Genomic DNA, 16,342 nt, shown 5'->3' on the forward strand with positions numbered 1-16,342 from the left:
TAAAATAAACAACAACAAAAAAAATGTAAAAAAAGCTAGACTGAAAAAAAAAACCACCACGCAATGTTCTTCACCAAACCACATAATGAGGAAATCTTCTTCAAAACTAAGGAGTTACAAAAATTAACTTAAAACAGTCTTGCAAAATTCCAGTTGCCCGCTCTCCTGAGGCAAGTTTTATTTTTACTTCTTTTCATTATCATTAATCATTATAGCAAAGAGTAGGCGAACAGATTTTTATTTCATGGTGGTAAATTTGCATGTCATAGAGATGATTCCAAAGAATTCTGCTGAAACCTTGAAGCAGAACATGCACCCCTTGGTGTCAGGACTCAGTTTGGGGATCAGACACTACACACAAAGGTGTGGTACGTTATCTTGACATTAACAGTGAATCATGCAACGTGGAAACTATTTGGATTAAATATCCCCCCTCCCCCCCTTATTTTTTTGTTAAGGGAAAACAGAATAGAGACCTGACACTGAATTGGTTTGACGGACATAAAAGGATTGTCTAAAACTTGTCCAGCCACAACTGTTTTTTTCCAAGTCTTTCAAAGCTCTTTCTAGGCTATACACATTACTTAGCCGTTACACAATGACCTCAAAGAGGTATATGAGTACAGACAACTGGTTACTAAGGTAACAAGATATTACTTTAAATCAGCAGGACTGCCCCAGCTCATCAGCTTCACTCCTTTCTTTCCTTTGTTCTCCTTAAACTATGCACAAATTACAGACCTGCTGTATAACTGAATATATACACTAGAGCTACACTTCAATCTCTCCATTTGAACTAATGAGGAAAAAAAAAGGGGGGGGGGGTTAGATGATGCAAGCACTTAAACTCTTTAGAGTGAAATAGTTTCATTCCTAACTCAATACTAAGAATTTGAAAGTTGGCTGAAAAATAAGTTTTCAAGTGTCTTCTCACTAGAAACTACTTTGTAATTAAAAAACACATTGCACATTGAAACTATCTCACATGATAAAATAAGACTGCAGGGATGCTTTAAACTTTCGGGAGAGAAATGTGGTTAAGTTTTATTGACCAAATCTTGGCTGAAATTTTCCAGAGGCAGACTCATGTTTGGAAATAATAGTTGACTGCTAATTGCGAAAATTGTCAAGGTTACCTAAGGTCTAACTCCTCCAAAATACTGACCCTCCTAATAAACAAATTAAGTATGTCACTATTTTTGAGAGCTTGGGCTTGTAAGACCTATGCGTTCTCAACATTTTATGATTACAAACATCAGCCGTCAGCAGTAGCTTAAAAGGCCATAGGAAACAAGGCTATTGGAAAAATTTACAGGAGGAGGTCACCTACAACAATCCTCTGCTCCAAGCAAGATCAACTACACCAAAACTATTCCTGATGTGTTTATCTAACCAGGTCTTCAACATTCACAATAATGGCAACTTCTGCAAGCCTCTAAGGCAATCTGCTGTTGTACATTGTTATCCTATTAGACATTTTTCTTACTATCTAACTGCAAATAAACTGCTGCAATTCAAGCCTGAGTTCTTGTCTTATCTTCAGAGTACATCAGTGATAAGTAAAAATCTTTAATTCTGCTTTTTTTTTTTTTACATGTAAGAACGCAAAAAGCTTTTTGACCTAGAAGGGAGTTTTCTGTGCTCTTTTAGGACACAGAATTCATATAATCTTTGTCAGATGGCACGATCCACCTTCCAAAACTGCAGAAGTACAGCACTGGCACTTTGGAATGAATGACTCAGTGATCAGAGTAACAGCTTTAAAATAATCCTACAATTTAAGAGAAATAGAAAGGATTAATTCTGTTTACAGCCTAAACAATTTAGTTATATATAAGATCAAATTACTAGGCTTGATTTTCAATTATTTACTTCTATACTAATAGGGGAAGGGACATATTCAAAGAGAAAGGATCCTATATGCAATACTAGTTGGAGAAACACTGCTCAGGCAGAGTATTCCCCCACTCTCTGCGAGAAAAAAATTTTTTCTTTTGTGGTCAGAATATATAAAAAGGATTTCGTTACATCAGCTAGTAGTTGCCTTGCAGAGTTTAAAAAACAAACAAACAAAACACACAACATGTAAATGTCCCTTTGCCTAATGAAAAAAAAAAATCCAACCAATTCTACATTTTTAGTTTACATGTCAGGCTGGCACAACCTCCCCTACTGCCTGCCCGAACATCTGCATGGTAAGTCTAACAAACCACAGCCACGACCTGCAAACTATCTACAGTGGACCCCCTAACAGGAATATCTCTCCCATTGAATTATCCCCACACTTTTAATTTTTTTAAATAACCACTCAACACACAAGAAGCTTCTGTACCAGCCGCCTATTATAAGAGGTACAGAAAACCTCCACTGCTAAGGTTCACACTGTCCTCAAAAAATGAGCTAGATAAAGCATATTATATTCATTATATTAATTTTACAGTCTCTCTCCTGTTAGCCGTGTCTGAACTGAAATGAATGAAATTCTGCATGCAGACTGTTGACACCAATAATACTTTTGTTTATCTTATATGCGTACAGCCCATGCAAACCCAAAACCTAAGTTTCATATTTGCTTAGTTAAGAAAACATTCTTCCTGTCCACATCTGGAAACGTTTCATGATATTCAAGCAACTACTTAAAAAAAAAAAAAAGCAAAATTAATATATGTTAATACTTCATTTAAAATTTTCAAATTAATTAGAGGATAACCTGAAATGATTGAAAATAGATTAAATACATTCATCCCCATTAAATACAAAGAAGACTGTACCAAACTAACTCATCTGCTGCTTGAATAAAATCAGAGGAAACCCAGCCAAGGTTTTAGACAAAGAAGTATTTTCAATGAAGCTAACTCAGCCTAGCTTTATTACTGAAGTTTTAATTAAATTCTATATGGTCTTCAGTCATTTTATGGTATTTACTTTTTTAACAAATCAATTGTCACATTACACATTTATAAAAGTTAACAAAAGTGCTCAGTATCTGCAATGATATTATTTCACAATGATTATACTCTAATGTATTTGTTCTGTTTGAAACCCAGGGAAATATTCTGCCTAGGGTAACAGATGGCTGTTTAAATTTTTGTTGCTATTCCAGAATCTTTAAGTCACCCAAAATGCATCTACTTAAACATGATACTGCAGTTATTGCAAAACATGATCTACATGTTCACTGTTTAATATTTAACAATCTGGATACCATTCCTGTTTGGAAATAATTCTACTAAAGACAGAAATCATTACCCTAGCATTGCTATAATAAATAGATTTGCCTTTTTACATTTTATCATCTCATAATAAAAGTAAATGACTCACTTAAAATGAAATAATATATTTAATCAGTACAAACGAAGTTTAGCAACTCATTCCGAGTAATGTTAATTCACCGGTTATTATCAATTACATATCACTTCACTGTAGTTCATGTAAATCCTTTGTTAACATCGTGTCCCACACTAACACACATTACTAAGGGGCAGAAGGATTTACAGTGCAATTTTACATCTTAACAAGATGTAAAATGTCATGATGCAGTAAAAATGTAAGCAGCAGGTTATTTAACAACATGCACACATAGCACATCAATCTAGCAAGCTAAGATTTACCTGATTTTCCCCACATGATAAAATTTTGAGCACTTTTGCTTATTAGAAGTTCACCTTCTTTGGTGAAAACTATCTTCTATAATGCCCATAACAATGTGATAAATGCTACACAAAATATCACAAAATCGTCAACTGTGAAAGACAAAAGAAATCTGAGCAAGCTGCTTCAACAACACCTTGCAGTTATACTGCTCGTTTAATACATGGCTCTCCGCAGCATGTACATATCTCATGGAAAACATTCCCCATGGAAAGAACAAAGCTATCATAATAGCAACACAGTCATACAAATATATATCTATAAAAAACAACTGTTCTTAAAGGACTGGTCACTTAGATGGTCGAAAGAAACACATCATTTGCTCTAATTCGGCACTCTGATCCAAACTTTTCACTTCTCAGCTAAGACTAAAACTCAGCCCACTAAACAGTTAAGCCTTACTATGCAAAGCTGCTTTTATACCATGCAACATTAACATTTCTAGGAATACCTCACCCATACACTATATACTTTACTGCATCTTTACTTATTCAAAGATATTATGCCACTTTTCCTCACAATGAGTAGTATTTTGTTGATTAGACTTACTGGCATCATTATTTGCTGTGAATAAAACATCCCTTAACCCCAAGTAAAACTGACAGAATTAGGGTTAAAAATATTGCTTCAATTTTGCCATCTGCTGTATGCCCCTTAAAAATAATAAAAACGTGTAAAAGAGTTGCCTATAGTTTGATAGTATTAATTGAAAACAAAAAATCCTTAATGATCCATGAGTGTAAAATATACATTAAAAGTTTAATATAAAAGCTGAAGTTTGAATAAACACTAGTTTGGGGGTTTTGTAAGATTTATATGTAGACCTTCGATGCTTCCATTTCAAAGGCTGAAGTAGAAAAAAAAAAAAATACTTACAAGTACTTCTCCAGAAATACATTTCCCTAAGATTCACTGATACAAAAGACCCATGTTTTTGGTTTTCACAATTTATCACGAGACAACAAAAAGAGACAACAAAATAACTGAAAACAAAGATCAAAAAAAGCAACCTTATACAAATTCCTAGTCACAGAAAAGACAATGTTCAAAAGTGTTTGGGGTTGTTTATTTTGGGGTTTTTTGTGGTTGTTGTTTTGTTTTGCTTTCTAAAAAGCAAGAAGAAATGTAGTATAAAACCCCCAAACGCTACTTATGCACAAAAACCAGCACCTTAGTCCTGAAGCATACATAACAGGGTAGATTTGGAATAACGTTATATTCAAGGTGACTATACGGTGCCAGAATTAAGCCTAGTTAAAAGTTATTTGCAATATACCTGATTCAATACAATGCAAAACTTGAAGGTATGCAGTGGCAAATTTTTCTCATCAATTCATGGAACATTACACCAATAACAACCACAGATTGATCACAGAGCTGAAGGCCCGCAGGACCAACAGCCAGAGATGGATCTCAAATTCCCATACGGCATTAGTGAAAAAGAAGTAAGAACAGCTTTTGAATTTCAAAACAGATGTACTTTAACAGTAAAACACAAAGCATAAATATGTACTTATAGAAGAAAAAATGCTGCTACAATTACTTTTTTTAAAGCTCAGATTGATGACCAAAGCATCTTATTTTCTTGGAAAAGTCTTCTATTTTCATTGGCAAGGAGTTTTTAAAACATTTACGTCAGGACAGAAAGCTATGCCCACACAAACACTTTCAAACCAGACCCAGTGCTAAGTTCACTCTGTATTACTTTATGCATTCATTTATCTACCTTATGAGAAAAGTTTCCTGTATCATTTATTTACATCATCTAAAATCATCAGCAAGTGTGTTAGACTAATTGCTATGGCTGTATTACATGCATTTGTACATTTAAACAAATAAAATAACTAGATATTGTTTTATCAAAAAGCAAAATATACTAGAAATAGGATAAAATATCACTGTGACCTAAAGCAAATATACCATTTGGCCACAAGAAGTAGCTCCCAGTTCTGCAGGTCAGACATAGAAATAAGCAAACTGATTAGTTGCAGGGATTTATAAGGATTGTTTTTTCTTCCTTTTCCCTTCTCCCCCCGACCTCAATGGCATTTCTGCTTCTCTCGTTTATGCTGTAACAGACACATACACTTATAAAGTCCTAAGTCTTTCCACTCAATACTCTTGTGTATCAATTCTTAGCACGGCACTGTCGTTCTGCCCTGGCTCACCAGTAAAGCTCTTATTGGCTGCCAGCACCGGCATGCCCAACACAGCTTACAAGGGTATATGGGTAAGTAAGAATAATGGTATCAATTTGGTGACCTCCAACTTACAGAGCATCCCTCCTCTTCTACATAGAGAGCTGGAGTACTATTAGAGTACTATTAGAGCATATTAGCATCAAGTTAGATTTTGATCATTTATATTTTAGTTCTAATGTATCAATCCCTTCTTTAAATAAAAATATGACTGTCAGCATTTACTGTTAGGATCCCTTTTTAGATCCCACTAAGGCTAATTCCAAACAAAATAAAATGGAATTATTTAGTACAAAAAGTTTCCATTATTTATCCCTTTCATGAATCATTTAAAGACTTCATGTCAGCAACCGAAAACATTCATCTTGATCTCACAAAGAGTAGACAATATATTATGCATGCTGCCCACTGATTTATCCTTTCAGAAAGTCTCTTGCAGGCCACTCACCAATACTGCCACTCACTGTCTAAAATATAAATAGAAGTGCTTCTAGAATACATAAATAAATAATAATTACCTATGGTTAAAACCAGCAGGCTGTTAAAACCAATATCCTGTGTGACATGAGCTGGTACCAGATGATCCAGAGAAAAGTATTGAGGACTACTCTGAAGCAGTACATCCATTATTGAAGAGTCTTCCTAAACTCTTTCTTAGGCTGGCTTATCTACGGAAGTATTTGGCTTTTGTCATGCTTAAAACAAAATTACACACACACCCCCAACTACACATGCTGCCCATGCAAACAGTTATTCACCTTTTATTTAAATCCTATTTCACAGAATCACAGAATTATCAGAGTTGGAAGGGACCTCTAGAGATCATCTAGTCCAACTCTCCTGCTAAAGCAGGATTGCCTAGAGCACATTACTCAGGACTGCATCCAGGCGCGTCTTGAAAATCTCCAGGGAAGGGGACTCCACAACCTCCCTGGGCAGCCTGTGCCAGTGCTCTGTCACCCTCATCGTAAAGAAGTTTTTCTGTGTATTTGAACGGAACTTCCTCTGTTCTAACTTGTGCCCGTTACCCCTCATCCTGTTACTTGGAACCATTGAAAAGAGCCTGGCTCCATCCTCCTTCAACCCACCCTTTAGATACTTGTATGCCATAATAAGGTCTCCCCTCAGCCTTCTCTTCTCCAGGCTAAAGAGTCCCAGCTCTCTCAGCCTTTCCTCATAAGGCAGATGCTTCAAGCCCCTAATCATCTTAGTTGCCCTTGGCTGGACTTGCTCCAGCAGTTCCCTGTCCCTCTTGAACTGGGGAGCCCAAAACTGGACACAATATTCCAGTTGTGGCCTCAGCAGTGCAGAGTAGAAGGGGAGAATGACCTCCCTCGACCTACTGGCCACACTCTTCCCTATGCAGCCCAGGATTCCATTGGCCTTTTTGGCGACAAGGGCACATTGCTGGGCCATGGATAATTTACTGTCTACCACAACCCCCAGATCCTTCTCCGAGCTACTTCCCAGCAGGTCCGCCCCTAACCTGTACTGGTGCCTAGCATTCTTCCTCCCCAGGTGCAGGACCTTGCACTTGGTTTTGTTGAACCTCATTAGGTTCTTCTCTGCCCAGCTCTCCAGCCTGTCCAGGTCACGCTGGATGGCAGCACGGCCCTCTGGGGTGTCAGCCACCCCACCCAGTTTGGTATCATCAGCAAACTTGCTGAGGATACACTCTGTCCCCTCATCCAGGTCATTAATGAATATATTAAACAAAATTGGACCAAGCATTGACCCCTGGGGGACACCACTGGTTACAGGCCTCCAATTAGACTCTGTGCCGCTGATCACAACTCTCTGAGTTCTGTCCCGCAGCCAACTCTCAATCCACCTCACTGTCACCTCGTCTAGCCCATACTTCCTCAGCTTCCTAATGAGGATGTCATGGGAGACAGTGTCAAAAGCCTTGCTAAAGTCAAGGTAGATGACATCCACGACTCTCCCCTCATCCAGCCAACCAGTTATAACATCATAGAAAGCTATCAGATTGGTCAAGCATGATTTACCCTTGGTAAATCCATGTTGACCACTTCCAATAACTTCCTGTTCCTCAACGTGTTTGGAGATGACATCCAGAATGAGTCGCTCCCTTACCTTCCCAGGGACAGAGGTGAGACTAACTGGTCTGTAGTTCCCTGGGTCCTCCTTCTTGCCTTTTTTGAAGACTGGAGTGATGTCAGCCTTCCTCCAGTCCTCAGGCACCTCTCCTGTTCTCCATGACTGTTCAAAGACGATGGAGAGTGGTCTAGCAATAACATCCGCCAGCTCTCTCAGCACTCGCGGATGCATGCCATCAGGGCCCATGGACTTGTGAATGTCCAGCTTGGCCAAGTGGTCTCTGACCAATTTGGTCTTCAATCAGAATCATTTTGCAGCATCAAGCCTTGCAACATTTAGAAAGTCAAGGACAAACTGCACATCATTTAACTTCCATAAGACACTGGAACAAGTTGCCCAGACAAGCTGTGGATGCCTCATCCCTGGAAGTATCCAAGGTCAGGCTGGACAGGGCTTTGAACAGCTAGTGAAAGATGTCCCTGTCCATGGCAGTGAAGCTGGACTAGATGGATGACCTTTAGAGGTCCCTTCCAACACAAACCATTCTATGATTCTGAAGTCTTTGACTTGCCAGTTGAAGGCCACTAGCAAGGTTTGCCTACAACACAGAGAGCAGTTAGCTTTTGAAGATCAGAACTCCTCATGTGTGGTTGTAGGAGAAGTTCCTATTTCAAGAGGGCAACTTCATCTGTACAAGCGATGTCAACAGGTTCCACAGGATTATCCATGTACGAATTATTCATGAATAAGCACTTACTGAATCAAGATCTTAGAATTTTTACAAGAATAATAATTTTTGCTTGCATTTCATAACAAGCAATGGAAAAGATAGGATGAAATTTAAATTGTTCTAAGGGTAATTTTATTGCCACTATAACCACCCCACTTAAATATACAGTTAGTCAATTATCAGGATGACGACTACTGCATTTTATGGTTAAAAAAATGAAATAAATTTTAGAAAGCTTAAAAACACCCCCACCCAAACCAAAATCCAACTTGACCAAACCTCTCCAGCAGCAACAGCTTGTACTGTGCTATTTAACTGGCTTTACTCCAGTAGCATAAATTTAAGAGTCAGCTTTATGTTGAAATGCAATAAGTGAAAATTGGGGAAAAAATCCCACACCTACAGCTGTCACCTAAAATTAAACACATTTTTCTTCAAATACCAAGTGTACTTTCAAAAAGGTGCCATGTGATCATATTTAGCTACTGCACTGCCATTAAGAACATGTTTAATCTACAACAGACAAACTAAATTCTTTCATTCAAACATGTTAAAAAAAATTAACAAAGGGAAAAAACAGGTATAATTATCTACAAGTCTAAAAACAGTGATTATTTATTTCACTTTAAGAGTAACCTATAACTTCGCAACATTTTCTTTTTGCTCCTGTTGTAATTTGCAACATAGGCCAAAAGAAATAAACTACACATATTTTGGAGGGGGAAAACCCCCACCCTAAATTAGACAGACTGGTGTTAGATAGGGTAATTTATGTAGAGATGTGTGCTATTGGAATAGTACCAACAAGCTGGCTTGTGCAGACAGTAGGTGATCTTAACCATCTCCAAGGAGATTGATTAAATGGCTCCAATCCAGTTTAAAATGCTTATCATTTTACTGAGATACTCAGCAAACATGACAACACTATTCCATGCCTGTAGCCTGTACTAATTAATTAATTTTTAAAAAATAGAACTGGATCAAATCTTAAAGTTCTTATAACACATAAATTATAAAGAACCAAAAATACTAAAAAAAAAGTTGTTACAAAGAAGTATATTCATAGTGTCACATACCACTCCTCATTAAAAAGATCCTCCGTTAAGCAAACGTACTTATTTCAACAACCAGGATGAGGCATTAAGATAGATAATTGGATAGTATTCTTGAAAGTTTACTTCTTTTACTTGTATTAACACAGGATAGAAAGGGATTAACTATTTTTGGCACACATAAAATAAACAGCATGCAAGAAAGTAAACAATAAACATGTACTTACGAAATCAAAGTCTCCGTCTTGAGGGACTTTCCAGTTATCAGGGAAAACATTTTTGGATATGTGGTAAGGTTCATGCATGTTCTGATTACAGTTTTCAGGGCTTTTATTCTTGGAATCTTGTTTATCAAAGTAGTCCATGAAAGAAGGTCTTTGAACTTGCGGTGAAGTAGCATTTCCTTAGTTGAAAGCAAAAAGCAAAAAAAAGTTAAAAGTATTTAAAAATCAAATACTTACTGCACTACAAAACGCCATTTATTAGTTTTCTTGGATTTTAAAGAAACTAATATAGTCATCTGTGTCTGGTGCAAGCCTCCATTTGTCCCCTGAGAATCTCTGGCATAAAAGCTCATAGCCGAAGAATGATATTTTTGTAGCAAGATACAATGTGGAGAAACGTTCAAGACATTTCAGAGTTGCACATACAAATAATATTCGAAGTTACTTCATGCGGTATCTATTTGTTGTTATAGAGACTGAATAACACAAGGTGGTAAGCATCCCTTTGGGTGCTGAATGCCCCTAACTTCAAGGCCTGGTCCACAGGCACTTGTAGGAAAGCAACTGAGTTCCATCAGTTTCACCAAAGGTGCGATTTAAAAATTATTTAGAAAAAGAACCGATTTAAAAAAAAAAAAAAGCAACCACACAAACTGTCTCTAGACACTGCTTAACTAAATTCATTGCCAATGAGGATTCTCAGCAAATTGTGGGATCACACTCTACAGATGGCTGCAAAGCACCCTATCTCCGTGGTGTGGAAATTCTGGGGGATTTTTGTCATCATCTACATGGCCGCAAAAGCTTTACAAAGCAGATTGAGATCAGTGTGAACTCCCGTTCAGTTATCCTCTTCATGAAAGTAAATGTAAAAAAAATTATATACAACCCTAAATGACTGAAATTTGTTTTCTTTGTGGGATTTCAAAGCAAGTTCATTACTAAATAGAACAATAAATAAAACATAAGAAATGCTTTAATAGTTCTTCATAACTGTCACCTCAGAGACTATATTCTGTACAGCGCTGGCTCATGAAACGTGTACTTGCTTGCAGTGTAACACGCTCTACATATAGAAACATGAAATACATTTCCACAAGTAAAATACGAAGCAGGAGGAGAAATATAACCAAGTTAAAACAAAACCAAAACAACCCACAATAGAATTATACTTTTTTAATAATAAGTATAAGAAAATAATTAGGAATTTTTATTTTAACTACTTGTTTTAACAAATGAAAAGGAAAAACACTGGAAATATCTTTTGAGCTTTTGTTTAACATGACCACTAGGACTTGCTGATCTTCATATCTAGCTTTATATTTGGTTTTATTAATTCACTAAGTGGTTGGGGTTTTTTTGTTCCCCTCCTCTTTCACTTCATTTCATCATCTCTTACTGTGGTAATCTATTCCCCCTGACTCAAGATCTCTTTAATTCATTCTTGTTTTGCTGCATGGTTAATAGTGGCCTATTTTTTTCATTAATTCTTATTTTTGTATTGCCATCTTTTATAGCATATTGACTTGTTCTTTTCTACATCATTCTGTTCCAGTGAGATTTCTTCCGGCTTTTTGAATGTGGTATTCTACTGTCTTACTTATGATCCAGACTTTACTGCACTTGACTCCAGTTGCTTCTTCAGCTCCACAATGATTCCTCCATTCAGTCTGCCATCTTTCCATACACACCTTCTCCTCCCCACATTTTTTTAGCCTGTTTTTCTCTGTTGTTGCCATATTCTTTTCTAATATTCTCTTCTAATCCCAGATGATAGTTATCTGTACTCACCATCTTTTAATTAATGATAACTATAACCATACAAAAATATTCAGTGAACTAAACTCCAGGTTGAATTTAACAGATCACATGGGAGATTCTAGAGAATAGGTATCTGCTAAGTTTGCCCCCACTGAATTCAAGATCACTTGAATGAGGTTTCTGGATCTCTCGAGTCTGGGACTGAGGAAGGGATAAGAAGTAAACAGCAGGGATGCTGAATAACTACAGAAATAATCCCTAAAGGGCAAAAATGGAAGAATCTAAACTTCAGCAAAACATAAATTTAGAAAACAAATCCAAGAGAAGGTAGTAGTATGAAGGGGCTGGAATTAAAAACAGAAATACAATAAATACATTTTCGTAATACAAGCATTTTATTGTTTGCTGATCGCTGCCGAAAACCCCTGAAACTATTTGTACCAAAAAGACAGGACACCACATCGCCAGCCTTTCACAACCAATATTTCTCTTCTGCTGAAATGGTTGTACTTATGTTTCATCATTGAGACATACTTATAAACAAGATTACCAGTGTCTCTGTTAGAAATTGAGGTACCAAAATGTTGGCCCACTACAGGTAAGATAGTTTCCTTCCTCTCACGCAACAGAAAATACTTAAGATTTTCCAAGCGCTGCTCTTAAGATTTAGAGCTATTCATAAATATCTTCCTTATATATGTAATAGAAGATTGCTTACATACGTAAAACAAACCAATCCCTCCAAATTCCTTGCTATCAAATGCATATTAAGGAAAGTAGGTCAACAGGCCTGAAGTTACACAGAAATGAGCAAAACACATTTATTTTACACTTTGAGGACTTCTTCTATTTGTTTTGATAAATAAGAATTTAGAACTCACTTCTGATTCCAATTTAGTATACAGTTAGTTAACCAATTTAAAAGAACAAGAGCTGGTTTCTTTTCACTGCAAATATAAAAATTCACACACAAACCCAGAAATATTATGCCTGCAAAACAATGGGACCAGAGATGCTACAAGGTTTGTTTTTTCCACAATGTAAAAATGTAAGATTTATTTAAAGGTTTATTTTTAAGGTTTTATTTTATTTTTGCAAATAATTAAATGAAAAAAGAGACTCTTTTTTAGACATAACACAAACAAGCTGAGTTAATATTTCATAGAAAATGGGATAGGTTGACACCTACTAGTTTAAAGGCCCTGTGAAGGCTCCTACCTCTTTTGTATTGACTTTACAGAACATTCAGGCTTTTTATGCCAGAATAAACTGATGTAGGTTGCACTATTTTGCGAAACGTAAGGTTATTAGAAGATCATTTTGATCTGAAAGCACTTTTTCTAACTTCCATGAACAACGGAGTAACAATACCTTGTCGACTGTCTTTTAAGAACCAAGAAATTTAGAAGTACAACACAAAGATTCCTTTAAGGGCAGTTAATTCACTCAACTATCCAGTAAGTTACTTTTTTTTTTTTTTTTTATATACATAATTCGCCACAAAAAAAAACTGCAGCACAACCACACTTCCACTGAAAACCTCTTGTGCAATAGCCTGCTTCATTCTAGGAGGTTTTGGATCTTCCAGTTATTCTCATTTTAGTTTTATCTTCAACAGAGACTATCATGTTTAAAAATGTTTGCTGCAGTTTCAGCACTTAAGAATACAAGTCTCTTATCATCCCCATACTTGCCCACTCCAGGACTTCAAGATGGCTTTGGGAAGAAAGTCACAATAAAACCAGCAGTCTGAGAAATTGCTGGCAAGCCATGGAACACAGAGACCACCATAGACACTGCAAACATACGTTCTACCTCAGCAATACCCCTAATAGGAATACAGCCAATCGGGATGTCCCCAAATAATTACGTAAGAGAATTTATTCCCCAAAAGTATGCTGGATAAAAATAACGAGGCAATGACATAACATAACACCAACTCTATTACACTGTTTCAAAACATATCATAGCTAAAATATTTCTAAACACACATTTCAAAATAAGAAGGAATATGCATTCCATTCTAATGCATGTTTTGATCAAATTCAATTGATGTAATCTATAAAGAAAAATGCTTTTGTAGTGATGTATTTCCAACAGAAGAGTATTATATTAATATTAAAGTGATTTTAAATCCGTTTGAGAGTTCTGTTGTTAGTTGTTAAGTTTCTATACTCTGTGTTGGTCTGAGCCATGTACCCATTCCCCCATGGCAGTCCGGCTAACTCAGGGCCAGCTTGTTGGCAAAAAACATGCTTGCCTAACTTTGTCAGGTGGAACCCATCTCTCCACAGCAGTTCCTGATCCTCAGAGAGGGCCCCATGGTCATAAAAGTCAAACCTCTGTCAACAGCACTAGAGGCACAACTAAGCATTGACCCATAGGATCCATCCACTCCTCCAAGGCTTGCCCTTCACCATCATGATCAAGAACATAGTCACAACCCTGGAGTTACTCTTGAGGTCACTCTCAAGGTCTCCTCTTGCAGTATCATTGGCATGTGCCCACATGGATGGGCAGCAGGAGACAATCTAAGCAATGGACAAGCCCTGGCAGTCTTTCAAGTTTGTGGGGCTGGGAATGGGCAAGAAATAACTTTTCCTAGATCACAAGTAAGGTTAGCAGATAAGGGCATCCATCTCCTACAGAAGGGAGTCTCCGATTTCCTGGGAGCAGGTGGGTGGTGATGGCAGTATTTTGCTTGTTTGGGATTTTTTTTATAATTTCTTATAGGAAGTCTGTAAGTCTTTCAGTCTGTTACTAGCAGGACACTGGACCTCTCCCACAGCTGCAAATCTACAGAGAAGAACTTTCCTCATTTCTCCAAAAGGCACAAGCTTCCACAGCCTTCCCCATCCTGGGGATATCCACGTGCCACTCAACTGAGGAATATTTCCAGCTACTGCCTCTTCAGTGAAGTTAAGGGACCAGGCTCTCCTGTCAGCAGTACTTCTGCAAAGATCCTGTCAGTATCTTTATTCCCTCAAAATATATTGTTTTGTCACTATGAGAGTGAGAAGCTGTACTGCAATCAGCTTTTAGCTTTCTTTGGACTATCACCTCTTCCACAAAGGCTAAAACAGCTTATACTACAACATATACTACTTGGGCTTCATATTTCATACATTTGTACCACTACTTTCTCACCACACTAGGTAGCCTACAACGCAGTGACAGTAATTCTCCTGCGAAATGGGAGACAGGAGCTTTGAATACAATAAGGTTGAAGAGAGCCTGGAATTTTGACCTCAGTCTCTGGGAAAACACACTTAACAGTGAACTACCATGTAGAAAGCTGCCACAGCCACCTCCTTCAGCCATATTTTAAGCAGAAATTGTAACTGTATTTTTATAAGTGGAGGAGTTCTGTTGCCAATACATACGTATTAGACAATCACTTCAAAGAATGAGAAGTCAGTCTACTTAAGTTTCTGAATTGCAATCAAGCATTGAGAGAAACTAGATGACCAGTTCCTTATGCCAGAGCAGCTGGGAGTCTACCAAAGGATTTACCTAAGAAATGTTTGACTACAGAGAGCTGTGTAACAAAGTGGTTACCAAGTTTGCAGTTTCCACATCATAGTGACTTATGCACCCAAGTCTTCATTCAAATTCAGGCCTCATTCAGTATTTTGTTTGTTTTATAATATACTTTTTTATCAGAAAAAAAAATTGCAACTGGCATTTAAATGGAAATTCCACTTATTTTTCCACATATTTTTCAACCAGCTGAAGCCTTCACAGACTGTTTGAAGGACTATGGACTCAAGTTTAAGGGCTTTTTAATGGGGAAGAGCTTCCTGTACAAAACATTGCTTTGCTTCCTGAGAACGAGACTTGTAAAACTAGTTTAAAAACTTCTGTTCTATTTTTCCACCTCCTGGAGAAATAATAAAAAAAAAACCCACACTCAATGACACGACTATTATAAACCTATTAGTTCTTTCCAGCTGAGTTATACTTTATTTCAGCTTTCAACAAAACAAAGAAAATCATCCATGTTAAGCTAGCATTTTGCAACAGCTCTTGAAGCAGAATTGCCAATGTGATGTTTTTCTTTGAAAAAAATTCCCATTTGTAAAAGATACTACTACTAGCGGCATAAATTAACAACTTCTATTACCAATCACAGGAGAGGGCTCAAGGACTGGAACAGGCTTGGAAACACGCAAGACAGTCACCTATGGGGGAGGAGGGAGGGGAAGGAAACCTGCTGTCCCAAACAGTATATTCTTCTGTTTGACAAGAAGGAAGAAAGTTTAAGAATTATACGGACTAAACCAAAGACATTTTATGTCTTATAGGGAAAAAAAAAAAAAAAAATCTGACCACTTTTCTACATTCTGTCAAATGCCACTTCATTAGTTCACTGTCCTCTTTTACCAACCATGAACCATCTAGAAGCTTCACTGAAGTCTAAAGCAACAGTTAGAAACCCAATGTAAGTCCAAATCGCAAGAAGAGGCAGCTTGTTTTCCAGCCCAAAGCAGACAGCAAATACACCTTTAATGGGAGGGGGGAAAAAAAAGGGGGGGGAGGGGAAGCGGAGGTGTGTTAATGAAAAGGAGAACAACCAGAAGTACTCTTGGTGAACCAGAAAGCCCTAACCCTAAGCCTTGCTGAAAAGCCACAAAGGGAATGCAGGGAAGCTAGTCTGAATACCAGTCT

The 16,342-nt window shown here is 37.2% G+C and overlaps 1 protein-coding gene across 1 annotated transcript in view; it reads right to left on the reverse strand.

Moving 5' to 3' along the window:
• The window catches only part of STK3 (serine/threonine kinase 3), a gene marked incomplete at its 3' end in the record, with an annotated part of 140,307 nt that overhangs the window by 37,178 nt on the left and 86,787 nt on the right, over positions 1-16,342 (reverse strand). Inside the window, exon 10 of the mRNA XM_082479525.1 lies at positions 9,917-10,092. Coding sequence (XP_082335651.1) covers positions 9,917-10,092 — 176 coding nt within the window. The remainder of the gene's footprint in view (positions 1-9,916; positions 10,093-16,342) is intronic.

Source organism: Vanellus vanellus (assembly GCF_965231255.1).
Source record: "Vanellus vanellus genome assembly, chromosome: 2".
Lineage (NCBI taxonomy): Eukaryota > Metazoa > Chordata > Aves > Charadriiformes > Charadriidae > Vanellus > Vanellus vanellus.